Here is a 27,335-nt window from a genome sequence, read left to right on the forward strand (position 1 = left end):
GAAGGCAGTACAGGGACCCACTTCTTTTACCGGCTGCTAATCACATTGTTTACTGGATTCTGAACATCTGCCAGAATTATTTCCAGCTGTTTCAACTTCCTACTGGGGTGGGAAGGATGTTATTGAAATTGCTCCCATCACAAGCAGTGCCTTTGGCTGCCTGCTGTGACTCTTTCAGTGTGCTCTCTCCCACTGAGAGCTGCTGATCCCCCACCTAGCTGGACAGGACAGGCCCACTGAGCAGGTTTCCAGCATTTCCTGGGTTTCCTTGGGTTTTGTGGAAGTCCTGCTGGGCACAGTGTGGGGTCACAGCTTGGACCGGGCTCACTTTGGCTGCTGGCCCTGGGGAGCTGCTGGAAGCCAGCCCCAAGAGCTCAGACTCCTGGGGGGCTGCAACTCCTGGGGCCATTATCTTTTTCCTTTATTTGTGTCATGGGTGCCTTTTACATTGATGTTTGCCTGCTGAGGAGCAGCTGCACACAGGAAGAAGTTGGGGTTTTTCATGGCACTTGGCACATTTAACCTAGAGTTCAATCCAGTTTCCTCCTCAAGCTCATTTTTCCATTTATTTATTTATTTATTTATTTTAATTAATATTCTGCAGCTCGTCTCTATTTCTCCTGAAACCCTTTGGAGATTTCATCTCTGCATGGCTCCAGCACAGCACACCCCAGCTCCAGGGCATCAGAGCAGCCCTGCGCTACCTCCTCACAAGTGCAGATGCATAAAGTAAAGTAAGGAAAGCAACAAACTTCTGCCTCATCCACTCACTGCAGTTAGTAACAGCAGTAGAAAAATGACTTCATTATTTTCACACATTGTGTTAAATTGGTACTTTCACATTCTTGTAGGGGAAGTAAGAGATTAAGAGATATTATAATTATGATTAGTATTTTCAGAATAGATCATTTAATATTATAGGTGGTTAAAATTAAGTTATAGACTTGTTTACCTTCCTGTTACCCTGCAATAATTAGCCATTAGTCACTTGTTAACGGGTCTGCAAGGCGAAGCGATGCTGCATGTGTACCAGAAGAATACCTGCTGGTCCAGACCTGAGGCTGAAAGGGAGCCCTAGCGCTGCCCACCTCGTGCAAAGCAGATCCTGCAGGAGAGAGGAGGCAGGGAAGGACATGGAGAGGCTCCATCCTGCAGGGCCTTGGCTTTCTTGGAGCTGAGCACCCGCTCTGAAGCCCCAGGGAGGGATGATGCTCCCAGAGCCCTTGGCCTGGCTGATGCTGTCCTTGTGAGCTTGAGTGTTGGTTCCAGCCTCCTACAGGCTGATCCCCTGGTGTCTTGGTCTCCACCCAATCCCATTTTCTGGCCTTCTTCAGCCCAAAAGGCAACCACCCATGTGCCAGCAGAGATGTGGGGCTGTCCTCAGGTTACTTCTGTGCATCTGCACCATGGAGCAGCTCCTGGTGCTGTTGGGCTCCATCACTTCCCACCCTGGTTCTGCACTATGGAACTGGTGTGTTTCCACAAGGCACTTCTGTTTACTGAGGCAAATGAGTGTTTTTCCCCCCCAAAAATATTCCCAGCCTGCAGGACCTGTTGCCAGCCTCTGTCAGTCTCAAAGCCATTCCGCCTTAGGGGGCACCCAGACCTCCCAACTTTCCTCTCCAGGAAGCTTCGTGGTGTTGGTGTGCTGGGCTGGCAATTTGCCTGTCTCCGCACATGCCCTGATGTGGGGCCCTTTTGCTTCTCTTCCTCCTCTTCCTCCCTTCCAGCCTCTTCATGGCTGTCGTTGGTGCTGACGATGGAAGGTGGGGGAAAACGAAAGTCTGTGGGACAAGAAGCATTTTTATAGGTGTGCCTAAGTGACCCCAGTCCCATTTCCTGGGTGTCTGAGGGCTCTACTTACACAGGTATTTAGGCAATCAGTGCTCAAGATCTGCAATTTCAATCCCGTGTATGCGCGTCTATCTCTTCCATCTGCACTGCTATTAAGTTTAAGTACTGTATTTATTAATGGACTACTGTACCATACTGCTGTGTGTCCAGTGGCTGCCAATTTCCTTGCAGTGCTCATCGAACATGGCTTGTAAAGGGCATTGGTTTGTGTCCCTGGGTGACCAGAAGAAGATCTTGCACATTTTTCTTCCTTGGCCTATCTTAGCCATTTAAGCTTTCTATTTTGGGTGGATTAAATGGTCCTTTGCAAGAGTAGATCCATTTCCTTGAGCACGAGAAGCAGACTGGGCAGTAAATTGGACATCTTTTGGATACTATTTTAATTTGCTTCAACCCCCTACCCAAAGAACCGGGGGACTCACGTGGCCCCTGAAGGGCCTCACGCCCCGACAGACTCGGCATCATCCACCCCCAAGGGAAGGACGTGTTGGGTCTGTGGTCCTTGTGGTCTATGCGTGTTGGGACCTCTCCTGCTGTTTCTTTTTGGTCCACGTGTGCCTTGCTGTTTCCTGTGAAGTGTCAGAGCTACTCGGAGGCGTCTGAGAGTGATGCCAACTGGCTGCGGGGCAGCAGGAGGCATCTCCTTCCTCCGCAGGATGCACGAGCATCTCTGAGCCCAGACGCATCACTGCTTCTGCAGCCAGCTCAGCAGGTCCAGGCGTGGCTGGGGCCACTGTGCCAAGGTTGATTCGTGCCAAGGCTGGTTTGTGTTGAGGCTGAGCTGTGCCAAGGCTGAGCCGTTTTGAGGCCATGCAGTGCTGGGGCTGGGCCATACCAGTGCTGGTCCCAGCAGCAGCCCAGTTTACACGGCACGCGGGGCAGGATGGCTGCTCCTCCTGCAGGGTTTGTGGGATGCTGGTGCCTCGGAGAGCAGTGCAGAGCTTCTGCATGTTTCATCAGCCACGTGGTTTGCTTTGCGTGGGGAACTGGTGCGTTAGTTTAGGGCACCGGTTTTGTGTGGGCACTGTTTTTTGTGCAGCACTTCCTTGTGAGGTGCCTGCAGTGGCCTGGTGCAGCTGGAAGCAAATCTGGCATTGTGCTAATCCCCTACTGAGCCTAATGATGCTCCAAGGTTTCAGCCCACTCACTTGTAAGTACCTCAGCTCTCCCTGCAAACCTCCCATTCAGGGGGTTCTGAGTCTCTTCCCAAGGGACCCAGGGTGGGGTCTGTGAAGCCCTGGCCACGTAACCCACGTACCTGGGGGGCTCGGTCCAGCACCCTTGGGAGGAGGCGCATCCTCTCGAGGTGCAGCCCAGTGCATTCAAAAGCTGTGCGAGGGACCAGGGAGAGGAGCTTGTCCCATGGAAATTGTTCGACCCGTGCTTCTGGAGACTCTGGATTGGATTTTGCTCACTTTTATGAGATATTAGTCAAAGCTGGAGGCTTTCAGTGGTGTGAGCAGCAGGACGCAGCCTGCTTTGTGTAGCACTTACTTTGGGTGATGGCACGAAGCAAGGTGGGTCGACCCCAGCCCAAGTCACTATGAGGGCAATACCAAGACCTCACGTCTCGTAAAATGAAATGCCCAAAGCGGGGGGGAAATTCAAGAGAGGACAAACCATGGTAATGCATATGGACAACTGTGCGAGTTGTAATTAATGATGGAGGGCAGGCTAATGAGATAAGGAAATCTCGTCTGAGCAAAGCTCATGAGTCAAGCAGGATTTGGATAGTTTCACAATTCCTCCATTGGTGTGTGGTGTTTACTCCGTCCCCTATTCAAGCACCCATTAATTGCTGCCTGATGAACCAATCCAATAACAATATTAACAGACCTGCTAATTACCACGGAATGGAGGCTAACTCCCCCAGATCATATAAAGGAGAACTTCTGTCACCCCAGCAGAGGAGCTGAGGATCCTTCACTCGTTTCTGCTCCCGTTTTGCACCATCCCCACCTGCTTGCTCATCTTGCCCTAACACTCCGAAAGCAGCGCGATGAGCCACCAGTTCTCCAGATTTGGGGACGGGTACTTCAGCTCTTCTTCTGCTCACTGCGGCACACTGGGGAGTGGGAGGAGCGCGGCTGCCATGAGCCATTGGGAAGGCGACAGAGAGGAGAGATGCGGTGGTTACGGGTATGGGTACGGCAGCAGGAGTCTCCACAGCCTCGGAGGGTTTAGGAATGTTTATCCCGGTGGAGGCTATGGAGGAGAAGGAGGATATGGCAGGTGCCTGGGGTTCGGTGGTGGGAGATATTTTGATAGGGGCTTTGGAAGAAGAGGGTGTTTTGTGGGAGATTTTCACAGTGGTGGTAGCGTGTACGGAGGAGGACCAGGCGGAGGGGCACGTGGTGGATATCTTGGCCTTGCCTTTAGCGAGCAAGGGGCTGGACGGGACTTTGGACATGCTGGCATCAGCAGAGGCATCGAGGAAGTCCGCGTCAACACCAGCCTGCTGAGGCCGATACAAGTACAAGTTGACCCCGAGTTCCAGAGGATGCGGTCAGATGAGAAAGAACAGATTAAGACTCTCAACAACAAATTTGCATCATTCATCGATAAGGTGAGTCCCTGTTCTTTTTGGACTTCTTATCCAGGAGGGGGGAACAGCAGGGGTGCTTCAGTGCCCACGAGACGTGGGGACACACCTGATTCAGGCATCTGATCCCCTTTTACATTGCATCCTCTGCCCCAAAATTCCCCTGGATTCCCTTACGCTGGTGTGAAGTTGTTAATAGCTTGCTATAAATGCTTCTGCATGAATCACATTTAGCCCTGGGATAAGTATCTCTGAGTTGTCTTTTGTGGCAAGACAATAACAAACCGCCAGGATGTCACCGACATCGTAACTCATTTCCCTTTAGAGGAAAAGGTTATGTACATGGCTAGTTGTGTCCTGGGGCTCCAGAATTGTTTGTGCTAGCAAGAGGAACGGGTGGTAGACTTGGACATCCTTGGTATGTTCTGTTTCTTTTTCCCAAGCAAAGCAAAAGTCACATTTCTACCGACCATGAAGCAGAGAGTAACTCCTTTGCTTGGAGCCCTGAGCCTCTTCCCAGTGGCCGGTGGCCCCCACGTTGTTCTTTACCTTTCTTTGCGTTATGCCCAACGCCTCCACCTCTACGTGCAGTCTTATCTTCCCAGCCATTCCTACTCACAGGCACGGGATCAAAACATCCAGAAAAACACTTCCACCCACATGGACCTGGCATGTGCCTCTGTTTGGGTGTTCACGTGAGTCTCTGTACGGGGTGGAAGCTGGTGTTATTTGTCCCACGTGAAGACATAAGGGCTTCTTGTATCACCTTACAGAAACTCCTTGGTTACACCCAGCTATTTTAAGCAAGCTTATTGCTAAAAAAATAGGAGCACCTTTGACTTTTTCTTTTTTTTTTTTTTTTTTTTGGAACGTTCTGGATGTCAGCTCCCAGCTTACAACCTTTTTTGCTGTCCCTTTAGTTTTCCAAAAATGCCAGCTCTGCACAGTGTAGGTCTTTCTGATCCCCTTCTCTAAGGCGAGAGGTATTTATGGAGTGGTCCTGTGTGGTCTGTGAAGGGGTTGTTTCTTCTTGCCTATGTGCTGCTGCCATACTCCTCTGCTTTGCCTTCCAGGTTCAATGTCTGGAGCGGCAGAACCAGGCCCTGATGACCAAGTGGGAACTTCTGCAGCAGCAGAGCTCCCACCCGGAGGAGAGCAGGAACATCGCCACGTTCTTCCAGTCATACATCAGCAACCTGCAGAGGCAGCTGGAGACGCTCCAGAGCCAGAAGGAGCAGCTGGATCCAGAAGCCTATAATATGCTTCAGCTGGTTGAAGATTACAAAAAGAGGTGAATGATCTCAAGACTGGGAAAAGGCAGATTGTAGAGCTGGGATTTTCCAAAGCGGTGATAATTGTGCTCTGGGATGGTATGGCTTAGGTTCTTGCCTTCAAGTGTTTTGTAGTCACTGTAGCACTGCTCTGCGGCAGGTTCACTGTGGGATGCTGAAGCTGGAAGAGCAGAGTGGATCTGGTGGGGGTAGAACCCAGCGCAGTGACAGGATAAATCTGTGGATTTATCCTTTTGGTCCTCCTTCATGCCCTGCCTCCCCCAGGCAGCGAGCAGCCCTGGATCCCTCACCCCTGCTTCCCTGGCAGGGGTTTGGTAAACCTGGAGGCAGGGGGAGGAGGGACAGAGCTGAGCAGGGGGGCAAGTTGAGAAGAGTCACTTCTGCTGGCTCAGTGGCACCCAAGAGACATAATGCTTGTCTACATGAAACGAGTTTGAAGTCACGAGGGCATGGTAGATGATGCACAGCATGTTCTGTCTGTTGACGTAGCTTATGCCTGTGCAGAGGGTTTGCCAATGGTTTTGCAGCTGCCAGAAATTAAATGAAGTTAAATAAAAGCTTGACACATTCACTGTTTGGGCCATACCATTTGCTTTCTGAGCCACTTGACTGAAAAATTAAGACAGGCAATGAGCTACATATTTCTTTTCTCTGCTGTGATAGATTTGAGGATGAAATCAACAAGCGCACATCCAAGGAAGAGGAGTTTGTGGAACTTAAAAAGGTGAAGTAATGCGGGACGCTGAGTTAACTCAAAGCCTCAGAAATAAAACAGCAACTGGATGGTTGATGAGGTTTGCAACAGTGGAGGTTTTGCTTAACTGAACTCCTCTAACTGGAGTAATATAAAACCAGATCTCACTGCAAGCAAGGAGAGAAATTTTCAAATGAAGCTGAGATTCTCTGACTCCGGGAATGAGGGCTTAATTAAATATTATCAAGTCTTGCAAGAATAGCATTTTGGTGGAGAGTTTGCCATCAAAGACACATAAGAGTCTGTGTTTTTTCTTGCAGGAGCTGGACAGTGCCTACATGGGGAAGATGGAGTTTGAAGTTCGGGTGGAAATACTGAAGCAGGAACTTGAGTTCCTCAGATGCTTGCATGATGCTGTGAGTATGCCTCTGGTTAAAAACTTCCCTTTGGGTCAGGAAGCACACGCATCTTTGGAGGCTTCAGGAAAATTCCCCTTTGTGTTTAGGGTGGTGTTGCAGAGTGGGTCATCCTTGGCCTTACATCTAATAAAATTGTTTATCTGTGGGTGAGGAAGGGGGCAGGTATGTCATGAAGGCTGGAAGAGACACTTGACAATTACAGCTGGTGGTGGATCAATAGGACCTGGGGCGTGCAGGGGAACTCTGGTGGTAACTGTCCCGAGGTCCCGTGTTGTTCCTCCTAACAGGGCCTGAACTGCTCAGTTGGCTGTTGAAATCCCAAATCTTGTTTTCCTCGCAGGAGCTGTCCCAGCTGCAAACAGTGGCTGGCAACACCAACATTGTTCTGTCCATGGACAACAACAGGGAGCTGAACATGGATGGCGTCGTTGAGGAGGTCAGGCAGGAGTATGAAGCAATTGCTCAGAAAAGCAAAGCTGAAGTAGATGCCATGTACCGAGGCAGGGTGAGTAGGCATCATCTAGGCAGGGAGGCAAGTCCGTGCCTGGCTTGGGGTTCCTTGGCCCAGAAACCAAAAATTCTGTTCTCTTCTTGCTGCACATCAGTACCAGGACCTTCAGAACATGTGGGTAAATCAACGGGAGCAACTAAAGAATAGTTACCAGGAAATCCAGGAACTTACCAGGCAGATCCAAAGACTCCAACCGGAAATTGAAATCGTAAGGAAAAAGGTAAAGCTGATACTTTCCAACAAGACCGAACTATTCAGGTCATTCTTACACGGGGACTAAACGCAGCCTGCCCTGCACTCAGCTCAATGCAGCCTGTCCTTTGGAGGCAAACCTAGAGATGATATTTGGTCTTCAAAATGAAGCAGATTTAGATTTTGGGTGTCTACACCGGGTTGTAATTTGAGTTGATTAACCTAATCAGGTGTTGTATTGTTTGAGCTCTGTCACTGAGGCGGGAGAGCTGGAAAATCCCTGTTCTGTTGGAGGGCTACAGATGCATTCTCTCTGTGCCCTCTGCAGAACGCTGAACATGAAGAAGCCATTAAGGATGCTGAGCAGCGTGGGAGCTCTGCTGTCAGAGACGGCCAGAGAAAGCTTCAGGAGCTGGAGAACGCCCTGCAGCAGGCCAGAGATAACCTGGCTCAAATTCTTCATGATTATCAGGAGCTCCTGAATGTGAAATTGGCCCTAGATATTGAAATTGCCATGTACAGGTCACTGCTCGAGGAGGAGGAGACCAGGTAGGTACAGGCTGTTCCCCCTGGCTGCGAGCAGCCGTGCTGTGCACTCTGTCCCATCCTCTCACCCATCACTTAGGAGAACTGCTGCCTTTAAGGGATGAGATTTTTCAGCCTGTTGATAGAGCCTAGGCTTACTTTTGTATTTATTGGCTGCATCGTCTCAGTGCTGCTTTTCATCCACAGGATACAAGAAGGCGCACCAGCCACGATCTGTAAGTATCTTGAGGTTTTGCTTTGCTTTCTTAAGGGCACTGTTACAATTCTGCTGTCAGCAGCACCAGAACAACCCCATGTGCTTCTACATTACTTCCCTAGGGAAACAAAGTAAATGGTACTCCCTTCTGAGAGGGTGTGTACATGCTTGTACATACACAGTTATATGCTAATGTATGTGTCAATCTTGATCTACTAAATTTTGAACTTAACAGTTAAATTGAACCAAATCTCTAGGAAACAGGAAATATATCACTTAGAATGTCCATACGGTCAGAACTAAAATGTCAGAACTAAATGAAAAAAAAAGTCTTCAAATCTATGAAAGTAGGAGCTAAAGGAAAGACTGACCAGTGCTTTCCTTCCTAAAAGAAAAGGCTGCACTGTATGTTCACTCGCAGTGTAAGACAGGTCATGTAAAACATAAGCTGGTCAAGCCATAAGACCCAGAACCAGATCAGGCAAAATTTCATTACTATAATGATAAATTAAGAACCTTGCTGACAATACAAACTGATACCATTATGAATACTAGAGAAGCTATGGTGACAGCCATTATATATATATATATATATATATATATATGAATTTTGCTTATAATACTTACAGCCAAAAAATGAGGTGGATATGTTTTCATTCCTTGCAGGTATTGTTAAACACACTGTGAGTTCTGCTGGTGGCTTTGGAAGAGACTCCGGTGATGTGAAAACAGGGAAGGGAGGGATGAACTCTGGTGGTAGAAAAAACTCTGGAAGGAAAGGTTCGATGTCAGAAAAGGGAGGAGTGGGTGCAAGCTCAGAACCTGGGGGTGTGAGTTATGGCAGTGGAGGATCCATCTGTGGAGAAGGAGGAAGCTCTGGAGGAGGTGGGTCAAAGTATGGGAGTTCTGGAAGTGCAGGTCAAGGAGGATCGAGCTATGGAAGTGGAGGGTCCATCTGCAAAGGAGGAGGTTCTGGATCTGGAGGAAGCTCTGGAGGTGGTGGGTCCAAGTATGGGAGCTCTGGAAGCTCAGGTCATAGTGGATCAAGCTATGGCAGTGGAGGGTCCATCTGTGGGGGAGGAGGAGGTTCTGGAGGAGGTGGGTCCAAGTACGGGAGTTCTGGAAGTGCAGGTCAAGGAGGATCGAGCTATGGAAGTGGAGGGTCCATCTGCAAAGGAGGAGGTTCTGGATCTGGAGGAAGCTCTGGAGGTGGTGGGTCCAAGTATGGGAGCTCTGGAAGCTCAGGTCATAGTGGATCGAGCTATGGCAGTGGAGGGTCCATCTGTGGAGGAGGAGGAGGTTCTGGAGGAGGTGGGTCCAAGTACGGGAGTTCTGGAAGTGCAGGTCAAGGAGGATCGAGCTATGGAAGTGGAGGGTCCATCTGCAAAGGAGGAGGTTCTGGATCTGGAGTAGGGGGAAGCTCCGGAGGCGGTGGAACCAAGTACGGAAGCTCTGGGAGCTCAGGACATGGTGGATCAAGCTACGGCAGTGGCGGCTCCATCTGTGGAGGAGGAGGTTCTGCCTCTGGAGGAAGCTCTGGAGGTGGTGGGTCCAAGTATGGGAGCTCTGGAAGTTCAAGTCATAGTGGATCGAGCTATGGCAGTGGCGGCTCCATCTGTGGAGGAGGAGGAGGAGGCTCTGGAGGAGGCTCTAGCTCTGGAGGCAGCTGTGGCAGGAGAGGGTCCATTTCTGGAGGCTCTGGAAGCTCAGGTCATGGTGGATCAAGCTATGGCAGTGGAGGGTCCATCTGTGGAGGAGGAGGAGGCTCTGGAGGCACCTCTGGTGGTAGAAGGGGGTCCATATCGGGTGAAGGTGGAAGCTCAGGTCATGGTGGATCAAACTACGGCAGTGGAGGGTCCATCTGTGGAGGAGGAGGAGGCTCTGGAGGCAGCTCTGGTGGGAGAAGGGGGTCCATATCGGGTGAAGGTGGAAGCTCAGGTCATGGTGGATCGAGCTATGGCAGTGGAGGGTCCATCTGTGGAGGAGGAAGCTCTAGCTCTGGAGGCAGCTCTGGTGGTAGAAGAGGGTCCATTTCTGGAGGCTCTGGAAGCTCAGGGCATGGTGGATCAAGCTATGGAAGTGGAGGCTCCATCTGTGGAGGAGGAAGAGGCTCTGGAGGAGGCTCTAGCTCTGGAGGCAGCTGTGGCAGGAGAGGGTCCATTTCTGGAGGCTCTGGAAGCTCAGGTCATGGTGGATCAAGCTACGGCGGTGGAGGGTCCATCTGTGGAGGAGGAGGAGGCGGCTCAGGTTCTGGAGGAAGTTATGGAGGCAGTGGGTCTATTTCTGGAGGCTCTGGAAGCTCAGGACATGGTGGGTCGAGCTATGGCAGTGGCGGCTCCATCTGTGGAGGAGGAGGAGGCTCTGGAGGCAGCTCTGGTGGGAGAAGAGGGTCGATTTCTGGAGGCTCTGGAAGCTCAGGTCATGGTGGATCGAGCTATGGCAGTGGTGGCTCCATCTGTGGAGGAGGAGGAGGCTCTGGAGGAGGCTCTAGCTCTGGAGGCAGCTGTGGCAGGAGAGGGTCCATTTCTGGAGGCTCTGGAAGCTCAGGTCATGGCGGATCGAGCTATGGCAGTGGAGGGTCAATCTGTGGAGGAGGAGGAGGAGGAGGAGGCTCTGGAGGCAGCTCTGGTGGTAGAAGAGGGTCCATATCGGGTGAAGGTGGAAGCTCAGGTCATGGTGGATCGAGCTATGGCAGTGGTGGCTCCATCTGTGGAGGAGGAGGAGGAAGCTCTAGCTCTGGAGGCAGCTCTGGGTCCATCTGTGGAGGAGGAGGAGGCTCTGGAGGCAGCTCTGGTGGGAGAAGAGGGTCGATTTCTGGAGGCTCTGGAAGCTCAGGTCATGGTGAACCAAGCTATGGAAGTGGAGGGTCCATCTGTGGAGGAGGAGGAGGCTCTAGCTCTGGAGGCAGCTGTGGCAGGAGAGGGTCCATTTCTGGAGGCTCTGGAAGCTCAGGTCATGGCGGATCGAGCTATGGCAGTGGAGGGTCCACCTGTGGAGGCGGAGGAGGCTCTGGAGGAGGCTCTAGCTCTGGAGGGAGCTGTGGCAGGAGAGGGTCCATTTCTGGAGGCTCTGGGAGCTCAGGTCATGGTGGATCGAGCTACGGCAGTGGAGGGTCCATCTGTGGAGGAGGAGGAGGCTCTGGATCTGGCATAGGAGGAAGTTATGGAGGTGGTGGGTCCATTTCTGGAGGCTCTGGGAGCTCAGGGCATGGTGGATCAAGCTATGGAAGTGGAGGCTCCATCTGTGGAGGAGGAGGAGGCTCTGGAGGAGGCTCTAGCTCTGGAGGCAGCTGTGGCAGGAGAGGGTCCATTTCTGGAGGCTCTGGAAGCTCAGGTCATGGCGGATCGAGCTATGGCAGTGGAGGGTCAATCTGTGGAGGAGGAGGAGGAGGCTCTGGAGGCAGCTCTGGTGGTAGAAGAGGGTCCATATCGGGTGAAGGTGGAAGCTCAGGTCATGGTGGATCAAGCTACGGCAGTGGAGGGTCCATCTGTGGAGGAGGAGGAGGCGGCTCAGGTTCTGGAGGAAGTTATGGAGGCAGTGGGTCTATTTCTGGAGGCTCTGGAAGCTCAGGACATGGTGGATCGAGCTATGGCAGTGGAGGGTCCATCTGTGGAGGAGGAGGAGGAGGAGGAGGAGGAGGCAGCTCTGGTGGTAGAAGGGGGTCCATATCGGGTGAAGGTGGAAGCTCAGGTCATGGTGGATCGAGCTATGGCAGTGGTGGCTCCATCTGTGGAGGAGGAGGAAGCTCTGGCTCTGGAGGCAGCTGTGGCAGGAGAGGGTCGATTTCTGGAGGCTCTGGAAGCTCAGGTCATGGTGGATCGAGCTACGGCAGTGGAGGGTCCATCTGTGGAGGAGGAGGAGGAGGAGGAGGCTCTGGAGGCTCTAGCTCTGGTGGGAGAAGAGGGTCCATATCGGGTGAAGGTGGAAGCTCAGGTCATGGTGGATCGAGCTATGGCAGTGGAGGGTCCATCTGTGGAGGAGGAGGAGGCTCTGGAGGCAGCTCTGGTGGGAGAAGAGGGTCGATTTCTGGAGGCTCTGGAAGCTCAGGTCATGGCGGATCGAGCTACGGCAGTGGAGGGTCCATCTGTGGAGGAGGAGGAGGCTCTAGCTCTGGAGGGAGCTGTGGCAGGAGAGGGTCCATTTCTGGAGGCTCTGGGAGCTCAGGTCATGGTGGATTGAGCTACGGCAGTGGAGGATCAATCTGTGGAGGAGGAGGAGGAGAAGGCGGCTCTGGAGGCAGCTCTGGTGGGAGAAGAGGGTCCATTTCTGGAGGCTCTGGGAGCTCAGGTCATGGTGGATCGAGCTACGGCAGTGGAGGGTCCATCTGTGGAGGAGGAGGAGGCTCTGGAGGCAGCTCTGGTGGGAGAAGAGGGTCGGTTTCTGGAGGCTCTGGAAGCTCAGGTCATGGTGAACCAAGCTATGGAAGTGGAGGCTCCATCTGTGGAGGAGGAGGAGGCTCTAGCTCTGGAGGCAGCTGTGGCAGGAGAGGGTCCATTTCTGGAGGCTCTGGAAGCTCAGGTCATGGCGGATCGAGCTACGGCAGTGGAGGGTCCATCTGTGGAGGCGGAGGAGGCTCTGGAGGAGGCTCTAGCTCTGGAGGGAGCTGTGGCAGGAGAGGGTCCATTTCTGGAGGCTCTGGGAGCTCAGGTCATGGTGGATCGAGCTACGGCAGTGGAGGGTCCATCTGTGGAGGAGGAGGAGGCTCTGGCTCTGGCATAGGAGGAAGTTATGGAGGTGGTGGGTCCATTTCTGGAGGCTCTGGAAGCTCAGGGCATGGTGGATCAAGCTATGGAAGTGGAGGCTCCATCTGTGGAGGAGGAGGAGGCTCTGGAGGAGGCTCTAGCTCTGGAGGCAGCTGTGGCAGGAGAGGGTCCATTTCTGGAGGCTCTGGAAGCTCAGGTCATGGTGGATCAAGCTACGGCGGTGGAGGGTCCATCTGTGGAGGAGGAGGAGGCGGCTCAGGTTCTGGAGGAAGTTATGGAGGCAGTGGGTCTATTTCTGGAGGCTCTGGAAGCTCAGGACATGGTGGGTCGAGCTATGGCAGTGGCGGCTCCATCTGTGGAGGAGGAGGAGGCTCTGGAGGCAGCTCTGGTGGGAGAAGAGGGTCGATTTCTGGAGGCTCTGGAAGCTCAGGTCATGGTGGATCGAGCTATGGCAGTGGTGGCTCCATCTGTGGAGGAGGAGGAGGCTCTGGAGGAGGCTCTAGCTCTGGAGGGAGCTGTGGCAGGAGAGGGTCTATTTCTGGAGGCTCTGGGAGCTCAGGTCATGGTGGATCGAGCTATGGCAGTGGAGGGTCCATCTGTGGAGGAGGAGGAGGAGGAGGAGGAGGAGGCAGCTCTGGTGGGAGAAGGGGGTCCATATCGGGTGAAGGTGGAAACTCAGGTCATGGTGGATCGAGCTATGGCAGTGGTGGCTCCATCTGTGGAGGAGGAGGAAGCTCTGGCTCTGGAGGCAGCTGTGGCAGGAGAGGGTCGATTTCTGGAGGCTCTGGAAGCTCAGGTCATGGTGGATCGAGCTACGGCAGTGGAGGGTCCATCTGTGGAGGAGGAGGAGGAGGAGGAGGCTCTGGAGGCTCTAGCTCTGGTGGGAGAAGAGGGTCCATATCAGGTGAAGGTGGAAGCTCAGGTCATGGTGGATCGAGCTATGGCAGTGGAGGGTCCATCTGTGGAGGAGGAGGAGGCTCTGGAGGCAGCTCTGGTGGGAGAAGAGGGTCGATTTCTGGAGGCTCTGGAAGCTCAGGTCATGGAGGATCGAGCTACGGCAGTGGAGGTTCCATCTGTGGAGGCGGAGGAGGCTCTGGAGGAGGCTCTAGCTCTGGAGGGAGCTGTGGCAGGAGAGGGTCCATTTCTGGAGGCTCTGGGAGCTCAGGTCATGGTGGATCGAGCTACGGCAGTGGAGGGTCCATCTGTGGAGGAGGAGGAGGAGGAGGAGGAGGCTCTGGAGGCAGCTCTGGTGGTAGAAGAGGGTCCATATCGGGTGAAGGTGGAAGCTCAGGTCATGGTGGATCGAGCTATGGCAGTGGTGGCTCCATCTGTGGAGGAGGAGGAGGAAGCTCTAGCTCTGGAGGCAGCTCTGGGTCCATCTGTGGAGGAGGAGGAGGCTCTGGAGGCAGCTCTGGTGGGAGAAGAGGGTCGATTTCTGGAGGCTCTGGAAGCTCAGGTCATGGCGGATCGAGCTACGGCAGTGGAGGGTCCATCTGTGGAGGAGGAGGAGGCTCTAGCTCTGGAGGGAGCTGTGGCAGGAGAGGGTCCATTTCTGGAGGCTCTGGGAGCTCAGGTCATGGTGGATTGAGCTACGGCAGTGGAGGATCAATCTGTGGAGGAGGAGGAGGAGAAGGCGGCTCTGGAGGCAGCTCTGGTGGGAGAAGAGGGTCCATTTCTGGAGGCTCTGGGAGCTCAGGTCATGGTGGATCGAGCTACGGCAGTGGAGGGTCCATCTGTGGAGGAGGAGGAGGCTCTGGAGGCAGCTCTGGTGGGAGAAGAGGGTCGGTTTCTGGAGGCTCTGGAAGCTCAGGTCATGGTGAACCAAGCTATGGAAGTGGAGGCTCCATCTGTGGAGGAGGAGGAGGCTCTAGCTCTGGAGGCAGCTGTGGCAGGAGAGGGTCCATTTCTGGAGGCTCTGGAAGCTCAGGTCATGGCGGATCGAGCTATGGCAGTGGAGGGTCCATCTGTGGAGGAGGAGGAGGCTCTGGAGGAGGCTCTAGCTCTGGAGGGAGCTGTGGCAGGAGAGGGTCCATTTCTGGAGGCTCTGGGAGCTCAGGTCATGGTGGATCGAGCTACGGCAGTGGAGGGTCCATCTGTGGAGGAGGAGGAGGCTCTGGCTCTGGCATAGGAGGAAGTTATGGAGGTGGTGGGTCCATTTCTGGAGGCTCTGGAAGCTCAGGGCATGGTGGATCAAGCTATGGAAGTGGAGGCTCCATCTGTGGAGGAGGAGGAGGCTCTGGAGGAGGCTCTAGCTCTGGAGGCAGCTGTGGCAGGAGAGGGTCCATTTCTGGAGGCTCTGGAAGCTCAGGTCATGGCGGATCGAGCTATGGCAGTGGAGGGTCAATCTGTGGAGGAGGAGGAGGAGGCTCTGGAGGCAGCTCTGGTGGGAGAAGAGGGTCCATATCGGGTGAAGGTGGAAGCTCAGGTCATGGTGGATCAAGCTACGGCAGTGGAGGGTCCATCTGTGGAGGAGGAGGAGGCGGCTCAGGTTCTGGAGGAAGTTATGGAGGCAGTGGGTCTATTTCTGGAGGCTCTGGAAGCTCAGGACATGGTGGGTCGAGCTATGGCAGTGGCGGCTCCATCTGTGGAGGAGGAGGAGGCTCTGGAGGAGGCTCTAGCTCTGGAGGGAGCTGTGGCAGGAGAGGGTCTATTTCTGGAGGCTCTGGGAGCTCAGGTCATGGTGGATCGAGCTACGGCAGTGGAGGGTCCATCTGTGGAGGAGGAGGAGGCTCTGGATCTGGCATAGGAGGAAGTTATGGAGGTGGTGGGTCCATTTCTGGAGGCTCTGGAAGCTCAGGGCATGGTGGATCAAGCTATGGAAGTGGAGGCTCCATCTGTGGAGGAGGAGGAGGCTCTGGAGGAGGCTCTAGCTCTGGAGGCAGCTGTGGCAGGAGAGGGTCCATTTCTGGAGGCTCTGGAAGCTCAGGTCATGGCGGATCGAGCTATGGCAGTGGAGGGTCAATCTGTGGAGGAGGAGGAGGAGGCTCTGGAGGCAGCTCTGGTGGTAGAAGAGGGTCCATATCGGGTGAAGGTGGAAGCTCAGGTCATGGTGGATCAAGCTACGGCGGTGGAGGGTCCATCTGTGGAGGAGGAGGAGGCGGCTCAGGTTCTGGAGGAAGTTATGGAGGCAGTGGGTCTATTTCTGGAGGCTCTGGAAGCTCAGGACATGGTGGGTCGAGCTATGGCAGTGGCGGCTCCATCTGTGGAGGAGGAGGAGGCTCTGGAGGAGGCTCTAGCTCTGGAGGGAGCTGTGGCAGGAGAGGGTCTATTTCTGGAGGCTCTGGGAGCTCAGGTCATGGTGGATCGAGCTATGGCAGTGGAGGGTCCATCTGTGGAGGAGGAGGAGGAGGAGGAGGAGGAGGCAGCTCTGGTGGTAGAAGGGGGTCCATATCGGGTGAAGGTGGAAACTCAGGTCATGGTGGATCGAGCTATGGCAGTGGTGGCTCCATCTGTGGAGGAGGAGGAAGCTCTGGCTCTGGAGGCAGCTGTGGCAGGAGAGGGTCGATTTCTGGAGGCTCTGGAAGCTCAGGTCATGGTGGATCGAGCTATGGCAGCTCTGGGTCCATCTGTGGAGGAGGAGGAGGCTCTGGAGGCAGCTCTGGTGGGAGAAGAGGGTCGATTTCTGGAGGCTCTGGGAGCTCAGGTCATGGTGGATCGAGCTATGGCAGTGGAGGGTCCATCTGTGGAGGAGGAGGAGGCTCTGGCTCTGGCATAGGAGGAAGTTATGGAGGTGGTGGGTCCATTTCTGGAGGCTCTGGAAGCTCAGGGCATGGTGGATCAAGCTATGGAAGTGGAGGCTCCATCTGTGGAGGAGGAGGAGGCTCTGGAGGAGGCTCTAGCTCTGGAGGCAGCTGTGGCAGGAGAGGGTCCATTTCTGGAGGCTCTGGAAGCTCAGGTCATGGCGGATCGAGCTATGGCAGTGGAGGGTCAATCTGTGGAGGAGGAGGAGGAGGCTCTGGAGGCAGCTCTGGTGGGAGAAGAGGGTCCATATCGGGTGAAGGTGGAAGCTCAGGTCATGGTGGATCGAGCTATGGCAGTGGAGGGTCCATCTGTGGAGGAGGAGGAGGATCTAGCTCTGGAGGCAGCTGTGGCAGGAGAGGGTCCATTTCTGGAGGCTCTGGAAGCTCAGGTCATGGCGGATCGAGCTACGGCAGTGGAGGGTCCATCTGTGGAGGAGGAGGAGGAGGAGGAGGCTCTGGAGGCTCTAGCTCTGGTGGGAGAAGAGGGTCCATATCAGGTGAAGGTGGAAGCTCAGGTCATGGTGGATCGAGCTATGGCAGTGGAGGGTCCATCTGTGGAGGAGGAGGAGGCTCTGGAGGCAGCTCTGGTGGGAGAAGAGGGTCGATTTCTGGAGGCTCTGGGAGCTCAGGTCATGGTGGATCGAGCTATGGCAGTGGAGGGTCCATCTGTGGAGGAGGAGGAGGCTCTGGCTCTGGCATAGGAGGAAGTTATGGAGGTGGTGGGTCCATTTCTGGAGGCTCTGGAAGCTCAGGGCATGGTGGATCAAGCTATGGAAGTGGAGGCTCCATCTGTGGAGGAGGAGGAGGCTCTGGAGGAGGCTCTAGCTCTGGAGGCAGCTGTGGCAGGAGAGGGTCCATTTCTGGAGGCTCTGGAAGCTCAGGTCATGGCGGATCGAGCTATGGCAGTGGAGGGTCAATCTGTGGAGGAGGAGGAGGAGGCTCTGGAGGCAGCTCTGGTGGGAGAAGAGGGTCCATATCGGGTGAAGGTGGAAGCTCAGGTCATGGTGGATCGAGCTATGGCAGTGGAGGGTCCATCTGTGGAGGAGGAGGAGGATCTAGCTCTGGAGGCAGCTGTGGCAGGAGAGGGTCCATTTCTGGAGGCTCTGGAAGCTCAGGTCATGGCGGATCGAGCTACGGCAGTGGAGGGTCCATCTGTGGAGTAGGAGGAGGCTCTGGCTCTGGCATAGGAGGAAGTTATGGAGGTGGTGGGTCCATTCCTGGAGGCTCTGGAAGCTCAGGTCATGGAGGATCGAGCTATGGCAGTGGAGGGTCCATCTGTGGAGGAGGAGGAGTCTATGGAGGAGGCTCTAGCTCTGGAGGCAACTATGGTAGGAGAGGCTCCATGTCTGGAGGTTGTGGTAGCTCAGGATATGGTTCCTGTACATCTGCTGGTGGGGAAGGTTTTCATTGTGAGGTGTCCACCTCTGGGGATTCCTTCAGTTCTGTCCATGAAGGGTATAGCTCTAGTGCTCTGGGGTCAAGGTCTGGGGACCTTTCTCATTCTGGCCGAATTGGGTCTGGCTTTGGACATAGGAGCAGCTTCGGGGAGGAGGAATATCAGTGATGCATTTCAGGTTGTGGAGGACTTGAATGGTTTGGTCCTGAGGATGGGGCTGGGAATTGGACTGATGGAGGGTGGCCTGCTCGCGGGGGGAGGAGATGCTTGTCTGCCTGGGGATGTAGTCAGGGACCCAGCCTTCTTCCAGAGAACCCTACCACAATAACATCTGCATGCAAAAATCTGCAAGGGCATTGCCTTTGTTTTGGAGGCCCAGCCCCCTGTCACCGCTCATCTGCCCACATCACCTGCAACCCTGGGCGCTCTTCTGCCTGCACCGAGTGCTGTAACCTGCTCACCACGGGCTCACCTCTGTTTTATGTCTGTATTGTGATGTTTGCTATTGTTTCCGTAGACTTTCTTTGTATTGCTCTGAGCCCTTCCACTGAGGCCGTTTGGGACCTTTTTCTTTGGGAACTAAAAGCTTGAAACCCTCCTTGGTGTGTGTGTGTTTGTGTTGGTCTATTCGGGGCACACCCTGACGTGCACGAGAGGTGCAAACCTGGGGGTACAAACCCGTAGGAAATCTCACCTTCTGGCACGGCTGAGGACCTCGTTGTCCCCATGCCTTCTAAATATTGCCCTCTACAGGTGCCAGCCAGCTCCTGCTAGCGGGGAGCGTTGGACTGGGCGCAGGAGCACCACCACGGCCGGGTGGGGATGCTCAGGGTGCGCTCGATGCCACCACCTGGTGGGAGAAAGGAGCTGGGCCAGAGCTGTGCAGAGATGGGCCCCGGGCGCCATCCTGGGCGGTGGAGCTTGGGGCTGCAGCCCTCTGCCGTGCAGAGGTGGCAGGAACAAAACGTTCATTCCCTTGCTTTACTTTGGCAAAAAGCTGTGACGCTGGGCACGGCACCATTGTAGCACCATGAGAATTATGGGCCTCCTGTTCTCGCTGCTGGGCCTCTTTCCAAAATTCCTGGCGGTTAGAGGATTGACAAGCTGTGATTGCCCTGGTCGCTGTTCCCCTTGCTGCTTCCTCAGTGCTCACAAACACATACGGCCACCTCTGTTCAGGGGCACACAGAGCGCCACCAACCAGAAGGAAGTGGGCAGATCTGGTGGGTTTTAAGCCCAGAGTGCACCCACAAGCAGATGGTGTGCACACGTGCTGCCTCTGGTGGCATCCCTTGTCCTCTGGGGAGCTGGGGCCATCGGGGACACCAGGACTGTGTGTGTGTGTGGGGGGGGGGGGGGGGGGAGGCTGGTCCGGACAGAGGAACTTTTTGCTACATCTGGGAGCACACAAAAACCTGAGTTTGTGAGTTTTGCTCATCAAAGCATGTGCAGGAGAAGAAAACTTTCCAAAGCAGGAGCTGTAACCCTGTAGGCTCCAAACCCTGTAGGCTCCTCGAGGGAGCAGGACCCAGTGCTCACCCTGCCTCTCTGGAAGGCTCAGCCTCTCTTCACTGGGTGGAGTGGGTGAGCTCGCCACCTGCGTGGTGCGGGAGGACACGGGTGTCCCAATGCCCACCCCTGGGTGCAGCAATGGTCTTCAGTGGGAGGCCGGGGAGGGCCGGGCTGGAAGCACAAAATGGGTGCAGAGCAGCCGGTGCAGCTCCGGGCCAAGTGTCCTCCTCGTGGGCTCCGATCCTGCTCTTCCAGCTGGGGCTGCCACGGACTCTGCCTGCATTTAAGCGGGCGGTGAGGCACCCAGGGCTTCAATCACTGTTGCTCCTCGGAGTGTGGGTGTAATTGATAGTGCTGTCAAGAACCTGCAATTAAGCCGGTTGTCTTTCCAGCTACTGCATACCATCGATTGTCTCCCTTGCTGGGCTAAGGGCAAACTGTTCCAGCGCAGAGCATTTGCAAATAATGAGGTACGAGAAAACCTTGGGCACCAGCCGCTCCAGGAGCCGGAATACCAGCAAGGTTTCTGGTAACCCGTTTTGCTTTTCATCAGCCTTCTTGCGAAAGGTGGTGAAAAAGCCCTCCCATGAAATGAGGAAGTGAGAAAAATAATTTAAAAAATCCCTGCAAAGCCCAGAGAAGAAATGAGCAATTGAAATGCTTTTTTTTTTTTTTTTTTCCTTCTCCAATTGAAGCATATAAACATTTAATTGACAAAAAAAAAAAAAAAAAAAAAAAAAAAGCCAACTAAAGCCAACTAAAAGTTACGGATTAAGATGGCATAATAGCAGGGGAAAACCTTTCATTTCAAGCCCTCTGAAATGAAACCATTTGCCTTTCTGTTTTGAAAGAGGCTTTGGAAAGAAGCCACCAGGACAGAGATGTAATCCTGGCCCCACCTCTGAGGCATTGTGAGGCTCTCAGCAAATATATTAAACGTATCAGCCTTTTCTTCCCCAGCTGTCAAGCAACTCTAATAAATCATTTTTATTTGCCTTGAGGTATCCCGAGAGTTTTAATTACAAGCTCAGGTATAAAGGATAGTAACAGAGAGCAGCCATACAGCGGCCCTATTAATAAGGTACATGTTTTTACCTGGTACTGGTTGCTGGTGCATTCATAGTCTTCCCACCAGGGCTAAGCCTGCCGCTGTTCCCAATTAAATGGTTAACGAGCATCCAGGTAACAGCTTTGTGGCTAAGTCTCCTATCTAGGGTATTTGTCATCTTCAAGAAAGTCTCATTTTTTTGGTGTCTTTTATAAAATCTGGGCTAAAAACTTAATGAGATGTTAGAACTGCTCTAATTTATGCTTCCAAAAGCTGGTCATCTAAGCCTGAGCTTGTCAGCTTAGACTTTTGTTGGAGTTGACGAAGAAGAGAGAGGCTGCTAGTGAGCAGCCTCAGCACAGGGATGGTGTCCGGAGGGCTGTTTGTAAAAATAAATATTTCACCCTTCTGTACCAATTGGTGCGTCTCATCCTCTGTGTTTCCCAGCTTCCAGGTGTGGGGCTGCCTGTGGCTGGTGGACACGTGCTGTCTTTGCTTTTGGGTGAGATGCCTCGGAGACTCCCAAGGGAGTGACTGGGGAAAGAATAGATAATGCAAGGATCAGTTTTAATTTGCTGTTCAGCAGAACATTCCTCTACAGAGTTTCTTGGACAGAGTGGGAGATACTCTTAAGGGTATGTCCTTCTTGCTAAGCTGTAATTAATGGAAGGAAGGAGGACAAGCTGAAAAAAGAATCCTTACAAAACCCAGCACACGGTGTCCTCCAAGCTTGGAATGCAAGCAAAGCAATTCAAAAGCAGCACAATTCCACAGGATTTCACAAATGTTCAGTGTTATGCATTGTTTTGCATATTTAAACCTACAAATTGCTGCCAGGCAAGGCAAACCCCATGAAAACCCCAAATTATTCATCTGCATCAACCAAGCCCCAATTCTGGGATGCGTATAAAGGAGGCGCTCAGGGGTGTCAGAGCAGAGGGGCCCCTTTTTGAGCTGCTCTCCTCCAGCAGCCCCACATCCCTGATCCTCTCCCCCACCACGTCTGCCAGCATGAGCCAGCAGCTGTCAGCAGGGAGGTGTCTTCATGGGAGGAATTTCTCAGCATCTTCTGCTGTGAGTGGCGTGAGCTGCTGTCGGAGCAGCACCTTCCCCTCTGCTGCACCACCAGGAAGAGGGCACAGAGCCTGGAGCAGCCAAAGCCTTCGTGATGTTGGGGGCTGGAAATGGATTTCTGCTGGCCACTGCCTGGCACAGGCAGGCTGTGGAGGGTGGGGGCGCAGGGGTGTCCACGCCTGTAGTGGAAGGGGGGGTCAGGGGAGTGCCTTCATCTGCAGAAGTGAAGGTATTCGTGCGGTGCACGTCAACGAGAGCCTGCTGCAGCCTCTTGATGTGAAGATTGACCCTGAAATGCAGCACATCCGAAGACAGGAGCAAGAGCAGCTGAAGAGTCTCAACAACCAGTTTGCCTGCTTGATTGACAAGGTGAGAGCTGAGGCGAGATTAAAGGAATGATGGGCTTTAAGTATAAAGGAACCCTTTTTTGTGCTCAGGTCTTTGATTCCTCTCCTTTTCCTGTCCCATTACATGGCCCTGATGCTGGTTTTAGCATGCATGGCTCCAGCACCATGAGATGCAAGTGCAGATCTAGCTGATAATGTTATTTTAACCTGATTATTTACGTGTTGACAAGCTGCAGCTGTATGCATTATTAGTAGCTGAAGCGAGCTGTTCTTCCAACGTACCTTGCTGCGCTTCTGCACTCTTGCCCTCTCTGCACAGATAGACCTTGTAAAGTTGTGTTGTCAACAGCCAAAGGATGATTTCTGCTACCAGCCAGTTGGCCTACAAAGGTGTTTAAATACCCCATAACCACAAAGTCTGTGGGGCTTCCTTGGAGACTGGGAGAGCAGCACACCCCGTTTGCTCTTGGATTCTTGGGTTATGAAGGTTGCAATGCTCCCCTTTTGCCCTCTCGTCCCCTTCGAACCATAATGAGCCCCTGGAGCATTAACTCGGAAGAGAAGTCCCCTTGTTCCCCCCACCTTCATCTGGTCCCTTTTTGATGCACCAAAGCGTGTGCCCAACGAGGGTGGCTTTGCCTTCTGAATGCAGGTGCAGCATCTGGAGCAGCAGAACAGGCTGCTGGCCACCAAATGGAACCTCCTCCAAAAGCAGGTCCTGCCATCACAGAAGAACTTCAGGCAGGTCTTTGACAACTTCATCTGCAGCCTGCAGAGGCGGCTGGACTCGCTGCTGCATGAGAGGGAGAGGATGGAGCCTGAGCTGAACAACACAGAGAAGCTGGTTGAAGAGTTCAAATGCAAGTAAGTTCATGGGGCAGGGAGCTAGACAGATTTTTCTAATGGACTTCTATACATATCGACAGACTTCTCTCTAACAAAAGGCTGAGGTCCAAAGGCACCCTGAGCCCTAAATACCCAGGATGCTGGAAGGTCTCCAGCATCAGCATGACCCAGCAACCAGTCCCTTCTCTTCCCCAACAGATACGAGCAGGAAGCCAGCAGACGCACAGCTGCTGAGAACGAGTTCGTGTTACTGAAGAAGGTAAGGAATTGGGATGAATGGAAGTGTTGGATTCAGACATCCAAAAAGTTTCCTCTGTTTTGCCATAATATTTTGAGAATATTGTAAGTCATTGGACAATTATGGACTCAGAAAAATATGCTGCAGAGTATTGCCAGGGAGCATAAGAACTCAGCAATATTGCATAAGCCTCTGGCACTCCTCAGAGGTGAACAACTACATCTCCTAAACAAAATTTCCTATACTAAAAACTCAGTAAAGTTACTTAGGTCTCCACGTAGCCAACATTTTGACTTCAAAATGTCTGGGAACTCTTTTAGGATGCGGACTGTGTCTATCTGACCAAGGCAAAGCTGGAAGCAAAGCTGGAAACCCTAAGGCAGGAGACAGAGTTCCTGAAGTGTGTGTCGGCTCGGGTATGGATGCTCCTCTCCCATTCTTGTTGATGGCAGCTATTCTTACCAGCCACACCTTGTTTACACTGATTTAGTCCCAGTTAAACCAATCCATCAGGGTCCCTATGAGAGGCAGCGGGAATAAAGAAGATCTCCAAAAGCCCCAAACCCTCAAGCTGCATGCATGACCAACTCTAGCCACAACTCACGGGCTGTGGCTCCAGACAAACTCTCAGGGGTGGTGTTACGGCCACTGGGCTGCGAGATAGGAAACCCAGTGCTGACAGCCACTTCATACGGCTTCTAGGAAATTGCTGAGCTGGAGACAAGCCTCTGTGATACCTCCGTTGTTGTGAAAATGGACAACAGCCGAGGCCTGGACATGGAGGGCATCCTCAGGAGCGTTGAGTGCTGGTATGAGGATGCAGCTCAGAAAAGCAAGACAGAGTTGGATGCGTTGTACAGAACTAGGGTAAGTTGCAGCAAACAGTAACATGTCCTTCATGTAGCTGTCAGAAGGCAGCAGTTCAGAGGCAAGGACTTCTTTCATTCTGTCTTGACTACGTAACTTATGGACCTAGTTTTCTGTTCTGCTAAACTTGGCGGAGTCTCCAAGTCAGGAGAACATCCCCAAAGCAATAGCATGAGGACTTTTCTAAAGTTAGTCTACTTTACTTTGGAAACAGAGGCAAGGCTCCTCTGCTGCCTATGCTACCAGTATTGATTGCCAGCTCTCTTTTGTCTTTCTGTCAGTACCAAGAGCTTGAGGAGGCAAAGAGGAGTCATTGCAGTCAACTCAAGTCCCACCAGCAACACATTGAAGAGCTGAGTTTTGCGATCCAGAGGTGGCAGTGTGACCTTGAAAACATGAAGAAGCAGGTATCGTGGGCCATATTTACTCACTGAATCTCCTAGGTGGGATATAGCAAGTCTGGTTTTCTACATCTCTTGCATTTATTTTGTCTTTGCTGAAGAGCAGTGCCTCACACTGGTCCCACTACTCTAGAGAAGATCTTAGCCCTGTGGAGCAGGGAAAAAGGGTAATCTGCTGTGCTGCCCTGTTTTCTGCTGGATCATTTTGATTATTGAAAAAAAAAAATCGCCATATTAGATCATTGGATTTACTACAGCACACAGACAATTGCTCCAGCAAGAATTCTGGCAGGAGGCAATGCTTCTGACACAGGTTCAAAGCATCCAGTAAGTAGGGTAGAATTATGAGTCACCAGTAATTCACCACCCATTGGAACTAGTATAATTTTCAGACCATCTGATTCATTATATATTTTATAACGGGAAGTAATGGAAAACCATAATTATCAGTTCCAATTAGAGCTATTAGAAGTATTAGTATCCTCAAAACAAAGCTTAACACAGCCTCACAGTACAGAGATCTATTCTGTAGTGTTTCAGAACTGAGATTTGATTTTGGAAATATTTGCCTTCCCTAAAAGCAACATCGATACTTCATTTCAAAAGAAGACAGAATTTCTCTTTTATACGAAAATATGGAAGACATTGGGCAGGGAAAGTGAGGAATTCTGTGCCTCCGATACAGGTGTTCTCTCTGCAAACATCAGTTAAGGATACTGAGCAGCGTGGGGACTGTGCCCTGAAGGATGCGCAGAAGAAGCACACGGAGCTGCAGAATGCCCTCCAGAAGGCCAAGGACGAGCTGGCTTGCATGCTGCGGGGTTATCAGGAGCTGCTGAACGTCAAGCTGGCCCTGGACATTGAGATTGCAACCTATAAGACTTTACTGGAGGGTGAAGAGAGCAGGTGGGTACCTCTGCAACAGTGTGCGTGCAGTGCTCAGTTTCGGGACACTTCAGCAGAGACACGGAGACTGGAAAATGCTAGAAATGCTAGTTATATGACAGATACCCTTCTGACTTTCTTCCCCTTCAGGATACGCATCTGGAGCCCCATGAGAGTATGTAAGTAAGCTCGAGGTTTTCTGTTTTCCTTATGACATTAAAAAAGCCAGTGCTGGTTTGCAGCGGGGTGCAGAAAGGCTGCACTATCCCCATGGGAAGCGCTCCCCGAGTGATTCAGCCTGTGTTTTCCCATAACAGCTATCACCACACCTTGCAACAGATCCTCTGGCTCCAAAGCCAGCCCGGGCTGTGGACCTGGTTTGCAGTGCAGAAGACACGGGTCCTTCTGTGGTGCTGGGAGAGCATCCCAGCCGGGAGATGCTGCAGCTCGCCATGGGGGGTTCACCTCGAGAAGCGCCGCCAGCTCTGCAGGGAGGTGCTGGGTCTCTGGTGCTCCCAGCTGTGGCTGCTTCCCCAGGAGTAGCTCTGGATGTGGGGGCCATTCGTGCCAGAGCTCGGCCCCCATGGGTGCCGATGGGCTCTGCAAAGGGGCTGGCAGGCGGTCTGGGGAGAGCTGCGGAGCTGTGCAGAGCTCAGGAAACCCGGCTTGCTCACAGGTGGTGCACTGGCCACAGAAGGGGATCCCAGTTGGGCCTCTGTGCCCCAGGAATACCTGCATCTGAGCACCTGCTCTGCTAGGCAGGATAAGCAGGAGGCAAGAGCTAAAGCAGAAAAACATAGCCCTGTTCCACCTGCAGCAGCAAAATGTCCCCCACCCCACCTTACACGAGGGGAAGAGGCATCCTGGGTAGAAGAACATTAGGAAACCACATCAGAGGAACTCCACCAGGATCGCATCAAAAAATAGATGCTTAACACATATGCTTCTTGCTTAATGCTGCTTCTTTAAAGGTCTGGAGGTTGGATTGGGGCACTTGTCATGTTATCACTCAATTCCCACTTCCCACCAGCCTTATCTTCCCTTTTTTTTCCTGATTAAGCCTTCGCTTTCTATGAAACAAGTTGAGATATTTAATTCAAAACCTTTCCCTAAATTGCCTCTGGAAGTTTTCCTGGAAATGAGCCTGTGGGACTCTCCATTTCATCAAAGTCTGCCCGATGTAATTTTAGACGAGTTGGCGGAGTTGTGCTGGTGGCGCAGGGTCACGGAGGGGAGGGGCAGGACTCCAGGGGCTCTTTGTTCGCTGTCTTGGAGCTGATGGGTCATCCATATGCAGGCAGGCAAGTCATAAAGGAAATCTCAATTAAAAAAAAAAAAGATACATTTCACCTTCTGTAGTCAGCAAAGAGTAATTGCATTGCTTGTGCTTCTATTAGCTTCCTTCCTTAGCGTCCTGACAGGCGGTCTGTGCTTTGACATCCGCATGAATTACAGCACCCTCGCTTCTACCTTGGTGACTACAGAGCTCTGCTTTTTTTTTTTTTTTTTTTTTTTTCCCCCAAATAAAGTGCATGGAGACGAATGTTTTGTTGCTTGGGTTTTAGCATTTCCCAAGACTACAGAAAAGCCCAGTTCAGGCGTATCTGTTGATTAGAAGCCTTAACAGCTAAGCCGAGGTAGCAGGGTTGTCCAGTGAGTGTTGTGCAGCACCGACTTTGCTTGGAGTAAATTACACAAGCCTTTTAAAGTCAGGTTATTTATGCCAATTTGCAGTAAATTTGGCTCCTTCCCAATGCTATTCAATGGGTGTTACAAGATTCACAGAGACCTCATCTCAGTTGCTTTGCATTTTTATAGCGTGTCTACTACAGAGGTGTGATGATAAAACACATTTTATAGCTGTTCAAAAGCTTCTGCAATAGGGTCATTATAGAAAAGAACTCAGGAATATGCTTGGTTGCTTTTTTTTTTTCAGCATCATTTTGAAAATCCTATGACTACCAGTTTAGGATTTCAAAACTGATCAGAGGGAGACATTTTGTTGTTCGCTTGAGCAGATTAAAAAAGAAGC

General features: G+C 52.5%; 2 protein-coding genes across 6 annotated transcripts; both read left to right on the top strand.

The window, feature by feature from the left end:
* The first annotated feature begins 605 nt into the window (after nucleotides 1–605).
* LOC101801483 (uncharacterized) lies at nucleotides 606–19,046 on the top strand. Of its 5 annotated transcripts, none has more exons than XM_072031894.1 (12): nucleotides 606–3,993; nucleotides 4,234–4,420; nucleotides 5,470–5,687; nucleotides 6,352–6,412; nucleotides 6,703–6,798; nucleotides 7,142–7,306; nucleotides 7,407–7,532; nucleotides 7,833–8,053; nucleotides 8,237–8,265; nucleotides 8,913–16,241; nucleotides 16,593–17,804; nucleotides 17,928–19,046. In XM_072031894.1, exons 1-12 carry the CDS (start codon nucleotides 3,854–3,856, stop codon nucleotides 18,251–18,253), a joined length of 10,110 nt encoding a protein of 3,369 aa, XP_071887995.1. In that variant the 5' UTR covers nucleotides 606–3,853; the 3' UTR covers nucleotides 18,254–19,046. The 5 variants fall into 5 exon arrangements, with proteins under 5 accessions (XP_071887995.1, XP_071887997.1, XP_071887994.1 ...); XM_072031896.1 differs by having other exon boundaries at nucleotides 606–3,885; nucleotides 17,928–19,045; XM_072031895.1 differs by having other exon boundaries at nucleotides 607–4,420; nucleotides 8,913–10,184; nucleotides 10,431–16,241; nucleotides 17,928–19,044.
* A 1,016-nt stretch (nucleotides 19,047–20,062) lies between these two features.
* Nucleotides 20,063–25,759, top strand: LOC110354602 (keratin, type II cytoskeletal 4). Its single transcript, XM_072031812.1, has 9 exons — nucleotides 20,063–20,196; nucleotides 21,905–22,088; nucleotides 22,719–22,930; nucleotides 23,111–23,171; nucleotides 23,471–23,566; nucleotides 23,853–24,017; nucleotides 24,299–24,424; nucleotides 25,104–25,324; nucleotides 25,454–25,759. The coding sequence occupies exons 1-9, from the start codon at nucleotides 20,063–20,065 to the stop codon at nucleotides 25,488–25,490; spliced, it is 1,236 nt and encodes a 411-aa protein (XP_071887913.1). The 3' UTR covers nucleotides 25,491–25,759.
* Nucleotides 25,760–27,335: the final 1,576 nt, after the last annotated feature.

Source organism: Anas platyrhynchos, chromosome 34 (genome assembly GCF_047663525.1).
Source record: "Anas platyrhynchos isolate ZD024472 breed Pekin duck chromosome 34, IASCAAS_PekinDuck_T2T, whole genome shotgun sequence".
Taxonomy (NCBI): Eukaryota; Metazoa; Chordata; class Aves; order Anseriformes; family Anatidae; genus Anas; species Anas platyrhynchos.

What these genes read in the sequence shown, in the direction of transcription:
- LOC101801483 (XM_072031893.1), top strand. Translation starts at nt 3,854, where the DNA reads ATGAGCCACCAGTTCTCCAGATTTGGGGACGGGTACTTCAGCTCTTCT. An exon ending in TTGAAATCGTAAGGAAAAAG is followed by an intron (nt 7,533 to 7,832) that starts GTAAAGCTGATA and finishes TGCCCTCTGCAG; the next exon opens with AACGCTGAACATGAAGAAGC. An exon ending in TGGAGGCTCTGGAAGCTCAG is followed by an intron (nt 17,805 to 17,927) that starts GTCATGGCGGAT and finishes CTGGAAGCTCAG; the next exon opens with GTCATGGAGGATCGAGCTAT.
- LOC110354602 (XM_072031812.1), top strand. Translation starts at nt 20,063, where the DNA reads ATGAGGTACGAGAAAACCTTGGGCACCAGCCGCTCCAGGAGCCGGAAT. An exon ending in TTGCCTGCTTGATTGACAAG is followed by an intron (nt 22,089 to 22,718) that starts GTGAGAGCTGAG and finishes TTCTGAATGCAG; the next exon opens with GTGCAGCATCTGGAGCAGCA. An exon ending in AGTTCGTGTTACTGAAGAAG is followed by an intron (nt 23,172 to 23,470) that starts GTAAGGAATTGG and finishes GAACTCTTTTAG; the next exon opens with GATGCGGACTGTGTCTATCT.